This window comes from Dermacentor albipictus, chromosome 10 (assembly GCF_038994185.2).
Source record: "Dermacentor albipictus isolate Rhodes 1998 colony chromosome 10, USDA_Dalb.pri_finalv2, whole genome shotgun sequence".
In the NCBI taxonomy this organism is placed as follows: Eukaryota; Metazoa; Arthropoda; class Arachnida; order Ixodida; family Ixodidae; genus Dermacentor; species Dermacentor albipictus.
Window position 1 is genome coordinate 23264891 of NC_091830.1, and position 22727 is coordinate 23287617.

At 45.7% G+C, this 22727-nt stretch overlaps 1 protein-coding gene across 1 annotated transcript in view; it reads left to right on the forward strand.

Annotated features, from left to right (window-relative positions):
• B9d2 (B9 domain-containing protein 2) overlaps nt 1-22727 on the forward strand; it is a 969675-nt gene that overhangs the window by 338079 nt on the left and 608869 nt on the right. The window contains exon 6 of the mRNA XM_070527020.1: nt 10127-10246. Within this exon, the coding sequence (XP_070383121.1) occupies nt 10127-10246 (120 nt within the window). The remainder of the gene's footprint in view (nt 1-10126; nt 10247-22727) is intronic.

The following is a 22727-nucleotide window of genomic DNA, read 5'->3' on the forward strand; positions in this document are numbered from 1 at the left end:
CATATGTTTACTTGTATTTTTATCCAGCCTTTGTTTCTGAGTGAGGCGTTATTGGTCGTTCGATTACTCGCGGCGAGTCAACATAACCGACTATTAGCATCTGTGTTACGTAGTGTTCGCTGTCCCGAAAACAAAATGCGCAATCTCAGCGTTTATGAGCTAGACCTTCTAGGGCTGGATTTCGGAGGTGAGCGGAGAAGCTTCAGAGGAAACTGAGGAACACGCGACTAGCGATGTAACGAAGAATCCTACACGAATAACGGCAAAAGAGATCGGAGGACGCAGGCATGTGTCACAAGGCAAACGCCCTGGTCGAGTTTGGGTGGAGGAGATAAAACTGCGCAGGTCATGTGACGCATAGATGAGCCATGCGGTTGTCTCTTATTTTAAATCATTTTTTTTTTGCGATAGCCAGCAGACTTACGTATTTGCACGACGTCATTTGCGACTGAGCCCGCGGAAATGCGACCGACTTTTTCCTCTCTATTTTGGGGCTTTTGTAAACGATGGTGTCTAGAGCACGTGACTGCAAACCTAGACCGGTCATGATTGGTGTAGTGGGACACAAAATCAAATCTTTTGCTCACAGAGAGAGAGAGAGAGAGAGAGAGATGTGAAGAAGGAAAGGCAGGGAGGTTAACCAGACTGAGCCCAGTTTGCTACCCTACACGTGGGGAGGAGAATGGGGAGTAAAAGAGAGAGGGAGAAAACATAAATCTGTACCGCACTCTCACATGCACTAAGTTAGGTGTAGGATGTCTATAGTCTGGCGCTCAAGTCTGTTACTTTCAGGTAGTGAAGAATGCACCATAAGTGAGAAGCCTCCGTAATCGGTGTAGCAATATTTAGAGATGAGCAACTCCAAAGAATACCACCCACGCTATGGCGATCTCTACACTGAACTAGTTTTTGCCACTAATCTTGTGTTTGGGAAATGAAACAAATGCTCCTTTTTTCTTCTCTCGCATAATTTTCACACCGATGAACTCGCCTGCGGTACAACACTACCTCTTCACAAGCTTCTCTTTCTTGTTGGTTCTTACGAGTGCAATTCTCTGGTTACTTGCGTTGTTCAAGTGCACGTTGCCCGAGCAAGATCTCGCCTGTGTTAAAAGTCCACCTCTCGTAAGGCCGTATAAGGTAACATTCAAACGTGCAAGTCATTTCGATGTGCTCGCTTGCCCGCGAGAAATCCGTAAGGTTGTTTTATGCCGATTGTCGATGCATTCATCCGTGGCGTAATGCTTTGAATATCGGGCTTCTGTACTGGACGTCCTGTGTTGCAATCCTCCTCTCGCACAACCTTCGCTTATGCGAAGGTTGTGGGTTCGGCTCCCAACTGCGGCAAGTTGTTTCTTCATCCACTTTAATTTCCACTAATTTATCGTTACTTTATTCCATTTCTTCAGCACAAGTAATTTTCCCTATGTTGTCCTTGGTGTCAATGTTTGTTGGCTTCTCATGATATGACTAATAAAAATCGGGCCCCTCGGTTAACCCCCCTGCTTCTCCTTTATTATATATATATATATATATATATATATATATATATATATATATATATATATATATATATATATATATATATATATATATATATATATATATATATATATATATATATATATATATATATCCATATAATTCAGGTAATTTTGTTGGACTCCCCAACACATTCCTGAGCAGCGGAGCAAGTATCACTGTGGCTAAATGCCAGAGCGAAGGCCTCAAGCGGGAGTCCGATCACCGCGTTAAGCGTTGCTATAGTTCACAATGCTCCGTGCTTATTGGACAATGCAGCAATTGAAGCCAGTTAAAATAAGTTCAGGGAAGTTGAGCAGGGAAGTCCTAAAGATGTTCGCGAAAGCTCACTGGTTCCCTATTTGATGCACTTTACATTATTTCTTGACCCTTTCCCTTGCTGATAAAAGCCAACATATGAGGTTCAGCTGGTGCTCTCTGCACTTGAGGGCTTATATATGTGCGCCCTTCATAGCAAATAAGTAATCTGAAATAAATGTTTACACGAAGATTCTGGTGTGTGCTGCTGTGTGCTTTTGGGTATGCGTTTCTGCATGGTGTGCGCGTGTGTGTGCGTGCATGCAAACACGCGACATCTGGCATCACCATAACAAGAACGCCAACTGGGCCTCACTTACTCTGAAACGTGTCGTCCCGGTCAATTTTTCATTTTGCTGCGTGCCTGTTCTTCGTCTTGCATGCCACGGAATAGGTTCGCGACATTCAACACCGGCGCAGAAGTTCATTGCCACTACGCTCATTAGAGTCTAAATTAACACCTCCCAGAAGCCACATTGCTTTTGCGTCGTTGGGCTTCTCGAAGACAGCCCGCTCGCAGAAAGACATCCGTAAATAGTTCTCGGTCCTCTGACGGCCCCCTCCTCAGCGCCCGACTTCTCTCGCAGAAAACCTAATTAATGATTCTCTCGGTGACTGTGAACGCAAATCGGAATCTTATCTTACTGTACGCGTACTTGGACACGTTCATTAGGACTAAGCGTTAACATGTGTTTGGTACCGATTGTCCCATCCACTAAACGCTAAAGGAAACGAGGCATAGTCTCTCTCGCTTACAAAAATCGCCAGGACCGTTATTTCGCGTTTCCGCACTCTGTTTCATGTATTAAGTAGAATGTTCGAATGCGAATAAATGTCACGAACAGCTGAATTCGTATAAATATAACTGGTTATATTAATTATTGTGTTAGTGAAATAGAAATCCTATTTACAAGAAGAAATAGAATAAAAAAATTTAGCGCAAAGCTCACAAATGGTTAATTTAGCAATATGCGCAGATGTCGTCATTGGGTGAACTGTAAATTAATTTATTGCGCACAAGTCTAATGCATACCACTATATATGGTGCGTAAAGTACTTCTGAGCACGCGCTTAAACAACCTAACAAAGTCACGTAATCCGCAGAGTAATGAAACGTACTTGCATGTTGAATGTTTTTTAATAAATATATCGTTTGCAGAACTGCGGTGATATACGTTTTTTTTTTTAAGTAGTAGCTTAGCGCGAATAAAACCACGGACACAAGGAAGACAGACAAGGACAAGCGCTTTTTGTGATGTCTCAACGTTATCATTGAGACATCACATAGTTGAATATACACAGCTTGACTGATCTTTTTTTCTCACTCTTCAGCAGTATTTCGAAATATACATTAAAGCTTGGCATCAAAAAACCGTTTAATATTTCATAAAATTTATTCTTCACTACGACCCCAGCTAGGAGCTCTAAACTGGGTTAGCTATGTCCGCTGTAATTGTGTTCCCGGGCGCAGATCTACAACACGCTAATTAGTTGTTCCGGCGAACAGAGCTGAGTCTTCTCCCACAGCCTTCTGCTACGACATGAGAGACAAACTAATTGCTGTCGTCGCTTGACTTTCTTGTTCTCTTTATGTATGAATTCCGGAAACTACGAATGCCGGAAATCTGATCCGCAGTATCTTAATTGGAAGCGCCTTTTCGTTTCAGATTTATTCTTTCTTTCTCTCTTTCTTTCTTTGAGTTCCTCGAATAGTTTGTTGGCGTTCTTAGGTGGCGGTAAGAGTTAGGGCGGTTGCTCACGCTGCCAATAAAAAAAATAACAATACTGAATTTAGCACGAAAAACACCATTACGGAGAAGGGAGTACATAAAGACTGGACGAGCACTTACTTTCAACAGATCATTTTTCGCAGGCAGTAAGCATATAAAAGGTACATTGTTTCATAAGACATGCGTACTCGTGCTCTCTTTATATCCCTCCGTGTCTGTGATCATGTAGCCGGCTCTAAATCCATCATTGTCTTTCTCTCTCTCTCCATCATTGCTAAGTAGGCATAACATTTCACTCGCGCAGGTGCATGAGTGCGAGCGGCCGGTGTCAGGTTTATCTCGATCTGTACAAGCCCTTATAACCGAGGAAAGTGCAGGTATGACAGACATGACAGGCGACGTCATCACCTTACGGCCACTGCCACACAAGGCAACGTGTGCCTCCGCGTGCCAGCGTGCTTCCCTGCAATCTACGCCGGTTGAAAGGTGTTTCGCTTGCGAGGCTTCGGGGTGCGTGGTCCTTGCGCTTCATGTCGTCTGTTCCTGGGAATCGAGCATCGTACGCCCTCCAACGTGTCCTAAATTCGACAATAATCTGTTTGGGCTTAGCCCTGAGGCTCGAACTCCCAGGCCCTGTAGATCTTCAGGCCGAGCTCGTGCCTAGCGTGCCAGAGAAGTTTCGCTGTCAAGGGATAATTTTTTTTTTGCAAGAAAGTTATTTTAGTATCTGCCCCACGCAGGGCTTCGCATGTGTTTATTTGAACATTTTTGTTATTCATTGAACAAACAAAGAGGAACACTAACTCCGGGGTTTTTGTCACAGTCGTTTTTCTAACTGTCATCTCACGCTTAAATAACGGGGTATGCTATTTATTTTTACTTGGCATACAATGAACTTCCGTGCTGCACACACGTTGTTTCCAGTGACAAAACGCAGCCTGGTAAGAGAAAAAAAAAAACTCGGTTACAGAGTTTGAGTGCGAACGGGGACACAACTGCGAACGATCCCTCGTAAATATCGCGATTGCGCATCTTGGATACTTAGTGATCCAAGTGCTTGCCTCCTGCAGCAGCATGTCTTCATTTGGAGCGAGGCCCACGTCACTTCATTCAGGGTTCTTTGCGTAAGTATTGGGTTGGCGGAGAGGAATTGTCCGTGTCCTGCTTTGTGTTTACGGCCAAGGCCTGCACTACGTAATCTTTGAAAGGTTGTGCTTGTAAACTGCTTGCCAACGGATAACACCGGCTTTCGCTCCACAACGAGCGTCCGCGTCTTACTGGGAACCTTTCCAAGTCCATGAAGAAAAGCAGGGCACCCTCGTGTAAACAAGCACAGAGTGGCTTTCGTTGGTACCTTGAGAAGCCTGAGCCCATTCAGCTACAGAATCATTTCCCAATTGTTGAACGGGAACATATTCGATCCACTGTGGCCGCTTAGTGCTTTTGGCGTTCAACTGTTGAACGCGAAAGCACGGACTCGGTCGCAGCCGTGGCCACCGCATTCCGAAGGAGGTTGAATGCAACAAAATATTCTCGTATGACGTGCATTGAGTTCACGTTAGAGAAGCATACGTAGGCGGTCAAAATTGACCGGGACTCCCCCAGTGGAGAGTACATTAGAACCCAGTGTGAGAAAAATAAATAAATAAATAAATATAATATCTATTCGTGCTGTGCCTAACGGTGGTGCCCAAGCTAAGCTTTGGCTCCTGTCTTTAACAGGTGCATTAGAAATGCGGTGGTACGAAAAAAAAAAGAAACGCTAGAGATCACATAAATTTGGATACAGGTCTATGAACGCCGGTTTGCGAAAATTATTTCAGAGCTCTCCATTACTGCTGCTTTCTTCAGCTCACAGATTCTTGTGCAGCATGGGGACGTGCCGGCTCATCACTCATGATTAGTTATGTTTGCTGCAAACTATAGATTAAAAGTAAGCAGTCTAAGCCGGGCCCAGTCTTTCAAGATCTAGCTACGGCTGCAGGCAATGGCCAGCTCGGTACCGGTTTGCTGCTCTTTTTGCAGTTCCTCGCATGAAGACAGCGTTAGTCTGTGATTTGACTGGTTTAACTGTCCACGTCTTTCTGTACATGACAGCTGCTCACTGGCGCATGATCTGCACAAGCGTACGTCTGTTAACCGACCGCCTTTATATAACTTGTCGTGAAGTTGTGGCCAGTGAACGATATCCTTTTGAATTGGAAAAACGAACAAGTACCTTCTCTCTCGCAATACGCAAATTACGGCACTGTATGGTCCCGTTATTGTCAGCGCAAAGAGCGACAGAAGCGAAAAATGGCAGGCGCATATCGTTAAGAGTCAGCAAAACAGCACTATGGGTTAGAGAATAAACTGGCGCAGCGAACATTCTAGTTGAAATTGAATGCAAAAAATAAAGTTGGGAAGGACACGTAGTTAAGCATACGGAACGTAGCCGATGGTCAATTAGAGTTGCGAAATGGGTGCTAGGACAAGGGCAAATGCACTTAAGATGGCATAAAATTAGGTGCTGTGGGGATATTATGAAATTTATAGTCACAGGATTTGGAAAAGCTGGCGCAAGACTGGGGTACCTGAGAGATCGCTAGAAAAGGCCCACGCCGTTTAGTTGAGGAAAACTTGGCTGATTATATTACTCTATCTAGATTGGCCCTCTTTTTTTTTTCATAACAGAAAGCCAGAATTGGGTCTTATGTATGCCCGAGTGTAACAGCGCAACCGATCCCTTCCAACCCTTCCACAGAACCGGCGAATAAGCCCTCCCTACTTGAATAAACATTGTTTCAATTCAGATTTTACTTTTTTATAAAACTTTATCGGTTTTGCCTGTTTGTACAGAGCTTGCCTAGTATTCTTTAAAAGCGCCGACTCTAAAACTGTTCAAAAGCGGAAATTCCAGTTAACCAGGACGCTGCACATACAAGTATTATTATCTAAGGCGACCGGCCAACGGCACAGAATCCGTACGCAAAAAAAAAAAAAAGCTGTGTGAATTGGTCTCCGAATTTTTCGTTCTCTCTGTGTCGCTGCGTTCCATTTGTCAATTATTACTGCCTTGCTTTACAACCCGATAGCCTCCTGGTTCATTCTTAGGGCACAGCGATCGATCCAGAGACACGTTGGTCACGGCCTCAGTCACAAAAGAAGCATGAATGTTTTCCTTTTTTTTTCAAGCTGCAAAACGTTCTTTCTGAAAATCCTGTACGTGTTTTATCGCTAGTTTGTGGTACCCTTGTGCAGATCAGTTTTTTTCTTACGTCTATCGATCATTCTATCTGTCCATCTATCAATCTGTCTCGAATCACATAATCCATAGAGTTTCTTACAAAAAATTAATAAAGGGAACTCTGGTAGCGGGATCGTTTAGGCACCATTCTTTTAGTGCATGCTTATTGAAATGATGATTAGCACATAGATTTGTTTAATACTCGAGCTTGAAGCTTCAAACGTCCTTGTAGCGCGAGTCATTAGGCTTTATCTTTGTAAATTTCGAAGCACTTAGAATAGCTAAATACAGCAAGGCAGCTTGTCTGTGTGCGTGCGCGTGGTCATTGCAAGTTGTGGCGTTTATAAAGCTTTTTTTTTGTTCTTTTTGATGTATATCACCTTCAAAGTTTGAAGTCAGAAGAACAAAGCTTAGGCTACTAATGTACTAATAATCATACCAATGTACTAATCAATTACATCAAATAATCATCCATTCAGGTACTGGCACAACTATCATGCTTACATTTCCCGTAGACACTAGCGCCCTCTAGTAAGCTTTGTAGGAAACTGCTGATATGTATTGCTTTTTTTTTCTTGCAGATTTAGTATGCTTGTGTTCGTGGAATGGGTGGCTGTATTTGTGGGAAAATCGGTAGTCACACTGCCCTCAACTGTGTACAAGAAGAGCCGGCTTTGATGTAGCCTTACTTCCCCTCTGTGTGCTGCAATTGAAGAACAAACAAAATACGACATGCATATTCCAGCGAAAACTCGTATCCACTACAGGAATTTGATTGGCCCCTGGATCCCTTAACTCGCCGAACGAAATAACCATTTCATGTCGCACAGTGGGCTGCGACACGTACATAGTCATGTCACGCGTGAATCGAGGTACACTTTGCGATGCAGGATCGTGATTTTTTTTATTGTTTTGTGTATTACGCAACGGTATCTCTTCTGGGCGTCTTCTAAACTCATGTACCGCGTCACATCTAAAGCCTCATTACGTAAGCCTTCCCGACCAGCCCGAAGTGGTCACGATTTAGAGCCACCAAGGTGCCGAAAATAGCGCCCGTTATACAGCGGGTATCACGCTGCAGGTCGCTTACACGTCAGCGGTAATTAATAACGCTACTGACCGACGGGCGAAGTTGCTAGCGTTTTCGCCCTGCACACGAACTGAACGCACATGCGAGAATCGAACGAACGCTTATATCGTCCCTTGGTTGCTCGTGCTTCTGGTTACATCATCCAAGGTACATGTGCAGTGCGCATACGCAAATCGACATCGTGACTGCGCCCACGGCAGATCGTGAGAATGGAATGTATACCATCTTTGTTTTGTTGTTGTTGTTCTTTTCCCTTATAGTCGCTCCTATATCCAATGCTGCATGAAGTGGATCAAGTGAAACGTGTGGTAAAAACAAAGGCACAGTGTGTATGATACGTGAGCGGCATGGCAATGTGTTATGTGCGCGAGCCAATGTTCGAAGTCTCCAAGGTGAATTAGTGTTTTTTTTTTTGAGAAGGCTATAGTTGGTTCCTTCGAATATTCGATAATGACAGAACATTTGCACATAAGCGTCTTCACGTTTACAAACAGTGAAGAAGCTTAGGGCAGCACAAAGATCGCTCGAAGGAGAAATTTAAGCCTAACGTTAAGAAACATGAAATATACGGTGTAGGGTAGAGCAAGAAAAAATTTACAGATAACATTTCTGTTGTGCTTTAGATGAAGGAATGCAGATGGGTAGACCATGTAATGAACAGAGCAGGTAGTCGGTGATCTGCCAGTATTTGTAATGGGTGCCAAGGAAAGAGAAACAAGGTATACGACTGTAGAAAATAAGTTCGCGTGATTAAATTAGGAACTTCGCGGGCAAACGGTGGATGCTGTCTCCTGGCTCAGGACAGGGTTGCCGAAAGATAACGCGATAACCATGCAACACAAAAGAGCAGCCACGTACGCACAAAAGAGTGCGTTTCGCTTTTGCGTAGTTGTTGCGCTATCATTAGGACAAGTAAGCTATGCAAACTCGCCCAATATTCAGCATCGATAAGACAGGGGTAACTGCAGAACCTCCGCATTTCGTCCTGCAGTGGACGATAAATGGGATGATGGCAAGTGTCAGACCAGATTTTTCTGGAGCCGTTAGGCCCATTACCGTAAGTAAGACGATGGTGAGGATGGGAAGTTTTTCTACTCGATACCATATCCGCGATAATGGGTGTCCTAATTAGGATTGTCGTTGCATGCGGCTGTACATACATGGAGATAATAGGAGAAAAATGGCTACGAAAGAGACTTGTGCTTTGTCTGCATCTGTTCCCATGTGCATGCGGAATAAAGCTGAATACGAACGCTGGATGCTCCGGACTAACAGCATTGCTTCTAAATGACGGTGCTGAAGTGCCCCACTATGGCTCGGCTATATTCTTCGATAAGCTCTTCATGAAGAACTAATGTCTTCCAAACGGTACAAAGCGCGGCAGTGCTCTGGCGTTCACATTTCTTCCTTTTTATCCTCCTCGTACGCAGCGAATGTCTGACTTCTTCTTTTAATACGTACGCATCACGTATTACGCGGGAGCTCCGTGTCACGTGAACGTGATTGCCGACGCGAAAAAAAGAAAATGGCGGCCACGTAGGCACGTTGCATCGCTTCTCAATGGGTCCCGCCACGCTCTCCACAGATAGCATTACGCAATTCTCTCTCGCCATGCGACGATCCGCGCCACAATTTTTTCCCCACCTTGCTCGGTGGCGCGCTCGGCCACTCCTTGCTCATTCGAGAAGGCCCGATGGAACCCTGCGATGGGCGCGGTGGCTCCAAGCCCGATGTGATACGACAGCGAATCTTCGTCGTACGGCACGAATCCGAGGCGGCATCCAGGAAAGGAAAAGCGCGCACGGGTCTCCACGTGAATTAGAAATGCTCCGCTGCTGCACAATTAGGCTCGGACGGGTAAGTGCCGCAGCAGAACGGGCGCGTTATGTGGGCCTGGCGGCCCCTCTTACGTAGCTCGGTGCAAGTGCTGGTACGCGTCTCGAAAACCGGGTAACAGGACCACGGCGCAGCTTTTGCAGCCTTGGACGACTCGGTAGCGATGAGGTCCCGTTTGCGAAATATGAAGCTGTTGTTGCTGTTGTCGTAGACTGTTCTCGCGGTTAAGTAGTAGTATAGCAGAAGTAATCGCCCTGTTGCTATTTGCTGTTGTTCCTCGTTTGCTTGCAGTTGAAGTGGTAGTAATAGTGTCGGTGGTAATTCTTGTTCTTTTTTTTTTCTCTCTCTCTGTTTGATGCCACTGTCGGGGGCACAGGTAAAACAGAATTACAACTTTTATTCCAGGTGTCCTTCGCCTGAAGGGAATCTATTTTCCGAGCTCTTGGCTAAGTTTGCACTTGCGTTTCGGCGTTATTCCACATGACAGCACGTGCACGACAAGCAAGATTACACGAAGACGGCTTGGTAAGTGCGCTTTGGCTTGGCTGCCGCTTTTTTAGCCTACGCACTGTGAAGTACACTGGCGCTTGTGATCGAAAAATACGCACGAACTGTTCGTGGTCACGCGCTCACTCAACTTCGAGCGCTTTATCAGAATGGCGTTCCTGCTGACGAAAGAGCGATTCTAGTAAATCACGCGAGGCCAAGCAGACGCTTCGCTTTCCGACTCATTGTAAGATTGCACCCCAGGTACAGCGGACTATATCTAGGTCACTATCGCCGATTCTATTGCGTCACTTCCGGCAATGTTGCGCTTTGAGTGCGGCCTCTGTCTCGTGTCTTCTTCAAGGTGGCATCACTACACCTGAGTAGCTGAACAGTCGACTCGGCACCACAAGGCAGGCATTTCCGGAAAACTCCGGGTCCGGGAAGGTCAATGCGAAAAAAGAAAAACACCGTCCCACAAGTACAATGCGGGACAGCGGAACTGTACGCTAGTAAAGTAGGGACATGTACGGCTATATCGAGACGTCTAGTCACCTTGCCAGTATCTCTAAAGTGACCTTCTGAAAAAGAAAATATAGTAGGTCCCGTGAAAATGTAGGCCAAGCTGCTATACTGACAGCAAAGCTTGCTTTGGCGGTTTATTCCTAATCGATTGACATTTTAGCTGCAACTGAAATATTGTCGCAGGCGCTTCACAAAAGCCTTCATTGCCTTTGCTTATACCCTGTCGCATGCATCCATCTTAATTGTTGAAGCACCAGTGAAGTGAAGCTCGTAAACGTACCGCAGCCTAAACTGTTGCTCTCAACACATCAACTATACTGCAGTATACTGTAGTCCGTTTAACACTTAAGCCAACACCGCAGAAGCAGCGTAAGTGGTGCGGGCACAGAAGTGTCACTCCGGACGTTTCCAAGTGCAAAGTTATCCTGATCTGAAACACTTTACAAGGTAAATGTACCTGGTAGCGAAGCTTCCATAGGAGCCCATACGTTCAAAACATGGCGGTCCATCGCCGGTTCATGGGGCTTAGCGCCATCTGTATGTGGTGGGAACACTTCCGGCGGAAACAAAAATAACGTGACGCCATGTCCGTTAAAAGCAGAAGTGACGTCATTTCGTTTTCGAAGGCGCGAAATTTGTTTTGTTGTTCTTCTTTTGGAGCTATATATTCAAATGCCCCGCCATTCAGCTTGATGGGCGTTTCGAGCTTTCAGCGTGGAAAGCGATGCAGGAGAAGGCCAGCCGTACGGTTGTCGAAATCGCATCCCTACACAGAACATATGGAACATACATTCTTTGGAGGCCGACGAAAGCTTTAGGTGTAAACTGCTGATCCTTTTGTCGGATGCCAAGCCCGTCGGCCAGCGCAGTCACACGAAAACAACTACACAATTATCTGGCGGTCGTAACTCACTTTTGACTGAATAGATTAAGAAGCAGTGAAGCTACCTGCGTCACCAAATTCAGACAAACTTCGACAAGCAAGAAAGCACAAATTGTGAGGGGGGCGTATTTCAACAGGTGATACGAGTGCGCCTTTCTGTCCATTTCAAGACGTGCATTGCACTGCGAGTGATAGTGGCGTCAACGCCCCCTGTAGCGATGGGCGCCGAAAAGAAATGCATTTATTAATAATATAAAAATGAAACGTATTTTCTTAACTCATCACGAATATATAAAATTGACTAGGAATTTTATTTTCGTTGAATGAATCTAAGTGGGTCTCGTTTGAATTAAAAAACGCGTTTTTCTTTCCCAATGTTTGTTCCCTCCAAACATAGTCGCGCTTCAATCGCTGCTCCCATAACCCCCCATGCTGATGTCGGTGACAATCTGTACTGAACCGCTTTTCGCCCGAAGCTTCGCGACCTATTTGGATCGACCTTGCACTTTATTTGAAATGACTGCTTCAACTATCGTAAATAGAACACGTGAAGGTACGGTTGTGTCGAATGACGCAGCATCTTTGCACCTTTGAGCTTTCAGCATGCGTCACGCACTATGTTTTTGGGCGCGAGCGCAAGCGCTGTGCTGCGGCCACCGGTCACACAGACGTGTCACTCCGCTCGTTAGGTCGCAGACAGACTTAGATCTGCCACGTCTTCCATGGGATAATTATGTGATATTTTGCCACGCAAAAGGATGATACTCGCTTATGCATCAAACTACAGGACGCATATTTATATACTTCGTGCATGCGAGAGGCACCATTTCATGGTCGCAAGAGGGAGCAGTGCTTGAAGTTTGTCTAGCCTTCATATACCTTTCTAGCCTGCTATTTATAGAACTGGGTATTTATTATGGTTTGTTTTACCCGTTGCGGTAGCACAGCTACTATGTAGTTCCACTGCTGAACACGTAGTCTCAGTGAAGAAGTGCAAGTCACTACGTCACTCGCTGTATTGAAGTCACTAGTCTTCCGGTCCTACTCATACAATCTAGGTCACCTATGGTGACCGATAGTTCGACATGTGTATGTCCAAGAGGCACCACTATTTCTTTTTGACTGTAACTATCATATACACTCGTTACCAGAAGAAACTGACCCCCCTCCGCACTAAATCTCAAATTTTGCATCAGCTATAGCCAATATGTCATTGCCGTTTCTTCTTGAGGACGTTTTTTCTGGTGCCCAACAATGCCTTAGGCAAGAATTAGTGAGGATTGTTCCTTGAAGCCATGCCTGGTTCTGGTTGAAGAAAAAGATGTCGCATCCGTTACTTTAGAAAGCTACGGTACGTGCACTTATGCCAATAAGCCCTATATGAGTATGTAGACGGGAGTTTCGCATGATGTGTGAATCCGGTCCCCGGCTACGCGTTCGCAAACCAGCACGCGGCGAAGTTAGGGCCAGCACTGAGCACCACCCGACGTTGCGCAATGCGACGCGTCCATGGGGACCGCCCATCGTTTAGGCGCAGTAGCGCCGTCGAGATACTGCAGCGCCTGAAGCAAGTGTCGTGTCTCATGATAGCGAGAAAGAGATGGAGCGAGAAAGAGAGAGAGACCGTGACCTTCAGCCGATGTGACACTCCGATAAAGACGATCGAGTAATCCCCCCACCCAACCCACCCCCTCCTGGAAGTGTTCACACCGTCTCTTGCTTGTCCTTTCCTGCGCCCCATCCGCCGCCGGCCCGCTCGACTTGCCGGCCGGTGTTTAAAGAATTCCGCCGCGTCCGCCGGCCACTCCAATGGAAGAGAGAGAGAGAGAGAGAGGGTGAGAGCTGGGCGACTTAATGCGCTAATTAGGGCGCCTACTTTCGGCCCCGCTTTTCTTTCTGGAGACGCCGCCGGCTGGCTGAGTACGAAACCGGGTCAGGAACGCTCTTAACGCGCGTATATCCACGCCGCCGCCGCCGTCGTCATAACCTCGTCTCGGGAGCGGCGTGAAAGGGTTGTTGTCTAGCGCTTCGGCGGACGCTCTCACTCGGCCTGCCCGCACTCGGTCTCGGCTCGTTCTCGCCGGAGGAACGCGCGCGCGCTCCGCTTTCGAAGACGCCTCGCGCTACCTGTAGTCTCGTTCTTGGCGGTGTGTCGCATACCCCCACCCCGCTTCTTTCTAGAAAAGAATGAATCTCGCCAAAGAGGGACGCTTTAACCCTTTCGGATTCGGGTGTTTTCGTAGGGGATGTGCTTCCGTCGTTTTTTTTTTTGATCTTATAAAATGAACCTTATATGAACCTTAATAAACCTTATAAAATGAACCTAGGAGCAGCGGTGGCGTAGAGGTAGAGCATCCGCCTCGCGTGCAAGAGGTCCGTGGTTCGAATCCCGGTGCCGCGCAATTTTCCACCGGATTAAAAAAAAATCTGCGTGTTGATAAACTTGCATAAACAGGCCTGGAATGCGCCCTCATCCCGGTGACCAGAACCGGTAACGCACTCCCTCACCAGGGCAGGATCGTTCACCCTGGTGCAGTACTTGGCCACGAACCTCCTATATAAATACAACAATCAGACCGCGGCCTCCGTCCCCAGAAGCTGCGAAGCAACTGACCACGGCGGCGGTCAGACCTGTGACGCAGCAGAGGGTGCTAAGAATCCCTGGATCAGGGCAGGCTGCCATTGGAATCTGAACCTGGCAACGTTTAACGCTAGAACACTATCTAGTGAGGTGACTCTAGCAGTGCTATTGGAGGAATTAGAGGGCAGTAAATGGGATATAATAGGGCTCAGTGAAGCTAGGAGGACAAAAGAAGCATATACAGTGCTAAAAAGCGGGCACGTCCTGTGCTACCGGGGCTTAGCGGAGAGACAAGAACTAGGAGTCTGATTCCTGATTAATGAGAATATAGCTGGTAACGTACACGAACTATATAGCATTAACGAGAGGGTGGCAGGTCTTCTTATTCAATTTAATAAGAGCTACAAATTGGAGGTCGTACAGGTCTACGCCCCTACATCCAGTTATGTGGACCAGGACGTCGAAAGCTTCTATGAAGACGTGGAATCGGCGATGGGTGAAGTCAAAACAAAATACACTGAACTGATACGTGACTTCAATGCCAGGGCAGGCAAGCAGCAGGCTAAAGATTACCGTTAGTGGCGTCCCCCTTGAAATTTCTGCACTGCACGTCTAGTGAAATCACGGGTTTCGCCAGGGTCTTATAATTTATGTTAAGAACTTGCCAACAAGCAACAAGTTTGTATCACTATAAAATAATCTGGGACTCAACTACGGGATTCAGAAATATGCCGTTCTGGATTACTATTATTTCTAGTCTTACCGATGAGATTTTAGTAAAGTAGACGGGATATTGAAAAAAAGGGAAAGCTTCCTTTCTTTCTTTTTGCCTTCAAGGCGCTTGCTCTCTGAATAAACAGTTTCTTTTTTTTTATGTACTCTGTAACCTGCCTGTCTCTCTTCATATGTCTCACTTACATCACAATATGACAGTTCATTGCTACGAGGCGTTCTAGACGAAATAAAGAAATAGATATTAGCCCTTCTTGTGTCCAGATTCCCTTTATTATGGATAAAAGATGTTTTACTCCTTGTAAAACTCTTTTATGAAAGCAACACATAACAATTTGTGTCAAGAGCTAATTTCTAGAAAGTACAAGAATGACGTGTGATTATTCGACTTGCCATCCGTTGGCATATTGTGTGGCACGTATGAATGGTCAAACGTACCAATCAGTCTCAATGTGTGCCTCTTCAACACTGGTATAAATCAATTCAAACAGTGTAAATATTGCCTAGAGACTTTGCGTAGGCAACTTTCTCTGATAAATTTTATCTTGCTGCCAGGAAAGTCCAGAGGCGGTGCTCTATAAGAATGTTGTTAAGGGGACAAGTGTGGCTTATTGTGCCTTGTAGACGTAATTGATCGATTTATTATAATAATGTAGATGTTAGCAACAAGTTTGCCACCCGACTCTCCACAACATCCAGTTATTGTACGAATATAGCTTAACGCTAGATGAAATGCATCATTAGACAAACTAGGTCACTGGCTATAGCGTACGTAAAAATCCCTTGCATAACTACGGTAACAACGAAAAGATTTTCAGGGGCTTAGCTTGAACAACAAATAATGGTAGACAACATTAAAAACCTCTACTTCCCGAGATTCTCTAGGGGAGAGGGGGAGATGCAAAGTAGTCTTCAGAATTTCAGACTCCTTACATAATGCATTTTTTCCTCATATAGCATCATAAGAATATTGGCATACACAACAGAAAATGCATATATAATCAACATAATTTATAGCCTTGACGTAAACAAACCCTGAAAATAGGATCAATGAAGGCAGTACATAACCTCTTTTTCGACCGCACAGGTTGCCTTACGGAATATCATGAATAAGTATTATAGTTAAATGTAGCCAAGTTTAATGTCTCTTTTGGGACTCTGACTGAGCTTGCCTGTGGAAACTGCTTTAAAAACATCGAACTTGGCATTATACAATAAATGACTGGAAAGTGATCAGCTTCAGTAATATGCTGTCACTCCGCATATTTAGTGCTTTTGTGTAATTATGACATTGTGCACATCTTCTGACTTGCTGTATAACAATGCACTGCGAGCTCTGCAATATCTGTCAGTATGCTTTCTTTTTATTTTTAACATTTTCCTCTCTGTCCTCTTTCTAACCCCTACCTCCGTACCCCAGTATAGGGTAGCAAACTGGAGACTAATATCTGGTTAACCTCCCTGCCTTTCCACTTCATCTCTACTACCGTCAAAGTCGCCATAACTATCCCCTTCCTCATCCTTCGCCTAATAGGGCAGATGCCGCTGTCTGGCGGCAACTGCAGACCAATTCATTTCCTTGTCTCCACATGCTACATATCTTTCATCCCACCCTGTACCCTTCCTATTGTGCCCACTGTGGGGCCAAACCCACGGTGTATTACTCCATATGGGAATGCCCTAACCCTTCAGGTGTTCCTCCTATACCCAACCCTACCCTTTCCTCTTGAGAGTCTGCGCTGCTCAGCACAAGCCAGCAGGAACAGCAACGGCTGATCCAGCGGGCTCGCGAAGTCGCGCATGACAATGGAACCCTGGACTGAGGGCCCCACTCAGCGAGGAAATTTTCTACTTGCTTTAAGAAATAAATGTTTATTCTCTCTCTCTCTTTCTCTTGTTTGCTAGTTTGATTTCCTTTGTCTTATTTTTGTCGCATGTATACATACTTCCTATCTTCCATCACACACACACACATAGAATCGCATCGGGGTGCTCCCAAGGGGGGGGGGGGGGGGGTATTATAAATGAAATACATAAATTCAGCTTAGTGAAGGGTTTGGTGAAGTGGATATCGGAATGTGATTTCGTCCTCATACATAGCTCTACGATAACAAATAATTTTGCTCTTAGTACAATTGATCAGTTGTACGATCAGGCCATTGCGCAGGAGTATCCCATGGAGTCTGGGCGCGCCAAACGACTGTACACAGAACCGAAACTGAATCTGGAAAAAGTTCCGAACCATCGTGCAGGCGTTCGCCGTTCCTGGGATGAAAGCCGCCCGATAAAACACTTACACGACAAACAACAAAATCGAGCGTAACCTGTGTGAGCGCAAGCTGAACTATGACCGTACACTTCGCCGTTCTTCCATGCAGCTAAAGCAAAGCGACAGCCCTTAAGCCAAGCAGCGCCAGGCGAAACAGAAGCGGGTTAACTGCTCGCCAAAAGAGCATCGCCGTGAATGACCGAGACACACGCGAACACACACGCTAACGTATACCCTACCAACGAGGAAGACCTGGAGCCTACATTGCTCTCCCTAGAGATCCCAGTATAGATGTGCTTTACGGAGCAGCCATAACCCGGCAACGGTGGCCTGACTCGCAGTGAACGTAACGGGGGTCGCCTCCTAAATCGCTGAGGGAATGCCGGGCCCTATGAAGGCGAACACTCTGTCCGAAGAGAGAAATGGCTCGTGCTCTCACCGTAGCTGCTTATAGCCAGCCAGCCTCCAGTTTCTTTTTTTCGTTTCTTCCAGCCCGTGCAGTGGGGAAAGCTGGCTGTGAGGTGCGTGTTTGTAGAGATAGCCTTCGGTGGCCATTACTGAGACACGCCTCCGATACGTCTTCGCTCATCTGCTCCGCGCTGGGGCACCGTATTCATTAAGGCCTGATTGAGAAGCCCTTCGGTCAAGTCCCCCCGGGCGATACTTGAAGAGGTGGTGGTGCGAACGGGTTGGCAGGAGGCGTTGCAGAGATAAGGAAATATGGCAGAGAGCACGGAATTTGTTTTCAAGCAAAGGATGACTTGTGACCTCTGTGTTCGAGTACGATGTTGGAGATAAGGAGAGAGAGAAGCAAAGGCAAGACGAGGAGGTTAACCAGAGGGTATCTGCGGTAGACTACCGTGCATTGAGGATAGGGAAAAGAGGATACGAAAGATGAAATAAATGAAAAGAAGTACTTAAGGTACGCGGGTGAAGAATGGGAGACTGCGTGGATGCTGTTGGCGCAGTCTGTCAGGACACAACATCGTCACCGTGTCCGTGTTCGATGTAGGCACGTACAACGTCACAGTGCGCAGTGCTCCGCTGTCATGACTTGTTCCACAATCCTGTTTCCTTTAAATAACTCAGCAGCGTCTTTTTAAGCGTTAGCGCTAATGTCTGTGCGCAGAACAGTGTTCAAGGGAATTGTTTGAATGCACGAACTGCCTCGACGACACAACGACAACGCGTACACGATGATGCTGCAATAATGGCCACGACGGTCACGTGACAACTGCAGTGCGACGACTACGACACGGTTGACGACGACAAGCGCTTCATGAAGGTGCAGTAACGACTACGAGGATGACACGTCAAGAACTGCGGCATGACGGCAACGTGACGAGACGGTATCACGAAAAGTACCGTGACAGATCGTGCCGTTTTCGGGGACTGTGACACGGCGGCAATGCCGCGAAGATGGCGTCAAAAAAGAAAAACAAAAAAGAAAACGATAACAACGAAAACTACGTCGACAGCTGCATGTCGACGGCGGTGACACGATGACAACGGCATTGCAACAACGACACGGAAAACAATGTTATCTTTCTTCATTCTCTTTGACATGTTGCGAAGCCCTTCGCTACACTTTTGATCGAAGGGATGCACCGCAGACGAGCGCGTCGTTCTTGCTTATGCGTCAGAGCAATGTGCCAAATAAAGTCCTAATTCCTTGTTCTCAAATATAGTGAAAATACAGTTTTGTTTTTCATTTCAGTTTCCTCAATTATTTTTTTTTGCATCTAAAGGTTAGTGTCTGATGTTTATCAAAGCGTGAGCTTGTCATCTATATGTCGCTGCTCTAGCGCTGCTGTAACAAAGTGCCAACAGCCACGTGGTTACTGCAAATGTTGCCGATGGTAAACGATGATGTTGACCCGCTGTGTACCACGAACTGCGCAAGCTGAAATTTAAAAAAAACGAAAACAGTGTTATGTACATAAACAAGCGTCGACGAGCGTTTTCTGTTCACTTCCCTTTCGCGATGCTTTTGGCCTCAGCAGTAAGCGTAACATGTAATGCGGATCGATTTCTCGCGAAAGCGTAGATGGCGGATAGGAAACCCTAGACTACGATGCTTTCAAATTGCAAGTAGACTGTACGTCTACTTTGCCAGACTTATTTACCAAACAGCCAGGGCATGGAAAGTGGTGGGCCGCATCTCTTTCATGGAGGCGCACAGGAATCGGCAGAGTTACATCCTGCCCACGCACCCAGACTCGCCCCCTTACAGATAACGAAAATTAGCTCCTACGCACACGAATTGTCCGCGCTGGGCTATTTTCTCTTCTCGCTTCAGCGAATACGCCCACTTGTGACCGCGAAATGCCCTCTGCTTGATACATTTGTTTTATTTACGTGTGTCTATTCAGTATTATTATTATCCTTTTTGCGTCGTCGTTCAACCCACAGAAACGATATCACTGTCAACCATCAGTGCACCTTTTTTTTCCCCTTCATATTTCCACATCTGCACTATGAAAAAAACTGCCTGCGTATGGGCAGGTATCAATGACTATCTATATGCTACATTACAAATGTTGTCCTGAAGTGGCTTCCGGCAATTTTTGCTTCCTTGATAGCTCGCCTAAAACACGTACAAAATTTTTCGTTTGTGGTTGGTAGAATGACAACAACTTTGTTGTTTTAAGCGAAGCGTTTTTTGTTCCTTCCTTCGACCTTCCCACTGCTGCTGCTGCTGCTGCTGCTGTCTGTCATACCGCTTCGGGAGGTGCTTCAAAGCGCGTGCATACATGTCAGGAGCGCGGTAGAGAGGAACGGTGGCGCAAAAAGCTCGTTTGGACCTTTGTACCGCGTCCAATGTGCACAATGCCTTCTGGAGCTCCTTGGGTGTCGTCGCATTAGCCTCTCGACAGCTATAATTATCCGTCACTCCCGCAAAAGCATTGCTGAAATTGCAGCGCTCACCTTTCTACTAATGTGGAACGGCAGAGGGACGCTAAATAGCAGAGAAGAGGGGGAGATGAGGCGGAGAATGGGCAGAAGGGACGCAGTTGCAACTTTTCGCTCGCAGTTTTCGTACAGAGGTTGGGGTTAGGATTGGGAAAAGTAGACGTTAGAAGGCAAGGAAACGTTGCTACTAAAGACACGACTATGGCTGCGGGCAAACGGCTTGAATTTAAGCTCAAGGTACGGTACGATACGGTACGTTTCTGCTATTTCTTAAAAGGAAACGCCATGCAAATTTGTCAAATGGACAACTTCCGCAGGGCTTTCGGAAGCAGAGGCGCATTAAAACGCCCCGCAAGGCTTAGGCAGCAATACGGAAGCGGTCACGCGTCAAATGAGCCCTCTTGTGCCCGCCGCGGCAGCTTTGCGGCTATGGCGTCGATCGAGGTCGCCGGTTTGATACCGTCCGCAGCAGCAGCCGACGGGGGTAGAAATGAAAAATGCTCGCGCACTTGGATTTAAGAGGAAGCTTTAGCTCGGGTGCTCCTATCTAAATACATGTAAAAGAAGAATTCGTTTTTCTAGGCAACCACTGCTCCAAATTCGACGGGGTTTGCTGCATTTAAAAGGAGAACTTAAAATCCAGTGACTGTTGCTTTCGAATCTTCGATTTAGGTCGTCAATTTTTTATAAAAATTTGGCCAAAATCGCAAATTTTCAGAAAACGATACTATCAAGTTTACAACTCCGTAACTCAGCAAGAAAAAATGATATCGCAATTCTGTGAATTGTACCTGATAGCACATCTAAAGCGGACAAAATTGATATGTTACACATGAACCTAAAAAAATGGAGAAATGTGTAATTACAACTCTTGCAGAACCCTCGTAAACAACGTAACAAATTCACGTAAGATGTACACTGACATAATAAATTTGTCCGCTTTGAATGGTCTAATGGATGCCGTTTACAGAATCGCGATATCTGTTCTTGATGCAGAGCTATTTGTTTGTAAACTTCGTGCTTCTATTTTTTTTTTCAAACGTCTGAATTTTTGAAAATCTTTTTAACAAAATTCAAGCCCTAAATCAAAATTCCACTTCCAACAGTCACTATAATTTAACTTTTTCTCTCAAGTGCAACAAATTTCATTAAAATTGGTCCAGGGGTTATCTCAGAAAAACGTTTTAGCGTTTTTACATGTATTTGAATAGGCCGCGTCGGGGTTGGGCCCGAGCTAAAGCTTCCTCTTAAGGACACGTTAAAGAACACCATGGTGTCAAAATTAATGTGGAGTCCGACACTGCGGCGTGCTTCATAATCCAATTGTGGTTTTGGCACGTACAGCCCCATAATTTGATTAAAATTTAACACTCGTGCCACCGTGCGATGTGCCATGTGAGGCAATGAATATGCTCAATCCTCTCAGACGTTATGAAGCATGGCGCACAACAACGCCTCATGCAAACACCACCCCTAAAGTAATGTGTTTTCTGCACGCAAGATGACGTTTAACATCAACTCACCACTCTAGTGTTGGTCTAAAGTTTGAAGAAATTAAACATACGCCGTCAACGTCGCCACCAATTGTCGTCAATCAACACGAACAGCGCAGAAAGCTTCGCTTACATCGAGTTCTACACTGCGTATTTATTTTTCTTTGCTGTTTATTTTTTAGGTTTACGTAATATCCGGATACGACCGGCAGGATTATAATTTCCTCCATTTTGTCGAATAATCTCTATCGATTTCTTCCTTGGAACCCGTTTCAAAACTCTATGAACCGCGTAACGGCAAAAGAAATAGGCTTTCTAGTGCCTTTTTTTTTGTATTGACAGTCTCCTGCAGACTGTGTCATCAAAATGACAGGCCTGCACTCGGCCAACGCTGTCAGTACGAGAAGGCTAGAGACAGCTTATAATGTGCCTGAATAATTCATTCTCTTAGGTAAATATTCAGGTTGCGGATTCAACAGCTAGCACAATCTGGGACATTCTGATCGCATTCATACCGACAGCGCAGGGAAACATGACGCAGCTTGCTAAGGCAAATGCGCTATCATCGCCTGTCACAGCTGTCGCTTAAGAGAATTAATGTGATTACTTATACTGAGGCCGATAATGTTATCGCTAAAAGTAGATCTGTCCAGTAAAGTTGTAGTGGTTCTGAAATTAGTGTTTGCTTTTCTTGATTATTTTTTGATACCATAGTTATCTACGCTTTCGAAGGTTGAAGGTTGGGCTTCTGCGTCATTACAAGTGCGATGTAGTGTTTGTGTGTGCGTTTCCTTTTGAAGGTATACGATGCTTTATTTTTGTATGTGTGTGTGTGTGCGTACGTGCGTTGTAATGCGAAACTGCGTGAAACATGCTTTCTTTCCTCTCTGTTTTTTCTCTTGGATTGGATCGAGCATTGCTGCGGGTAAACAGAGGGGGTGGGCGGGACGGTCGGAGTCGCTAAGTGCTCTATGAATTAAAGAAGCAGAAACATATCGTTTTCCCTATTTGTCTGCCCTTTCTGCGCCAGTTCAGCAACCGCAGCACTTTCGTCCTCGATTTGACGCTGCAGAACCCGCCGCCTTCACCGCGTTTTTTTTTTTTTGCGTTTGGCGCCTGTTGCT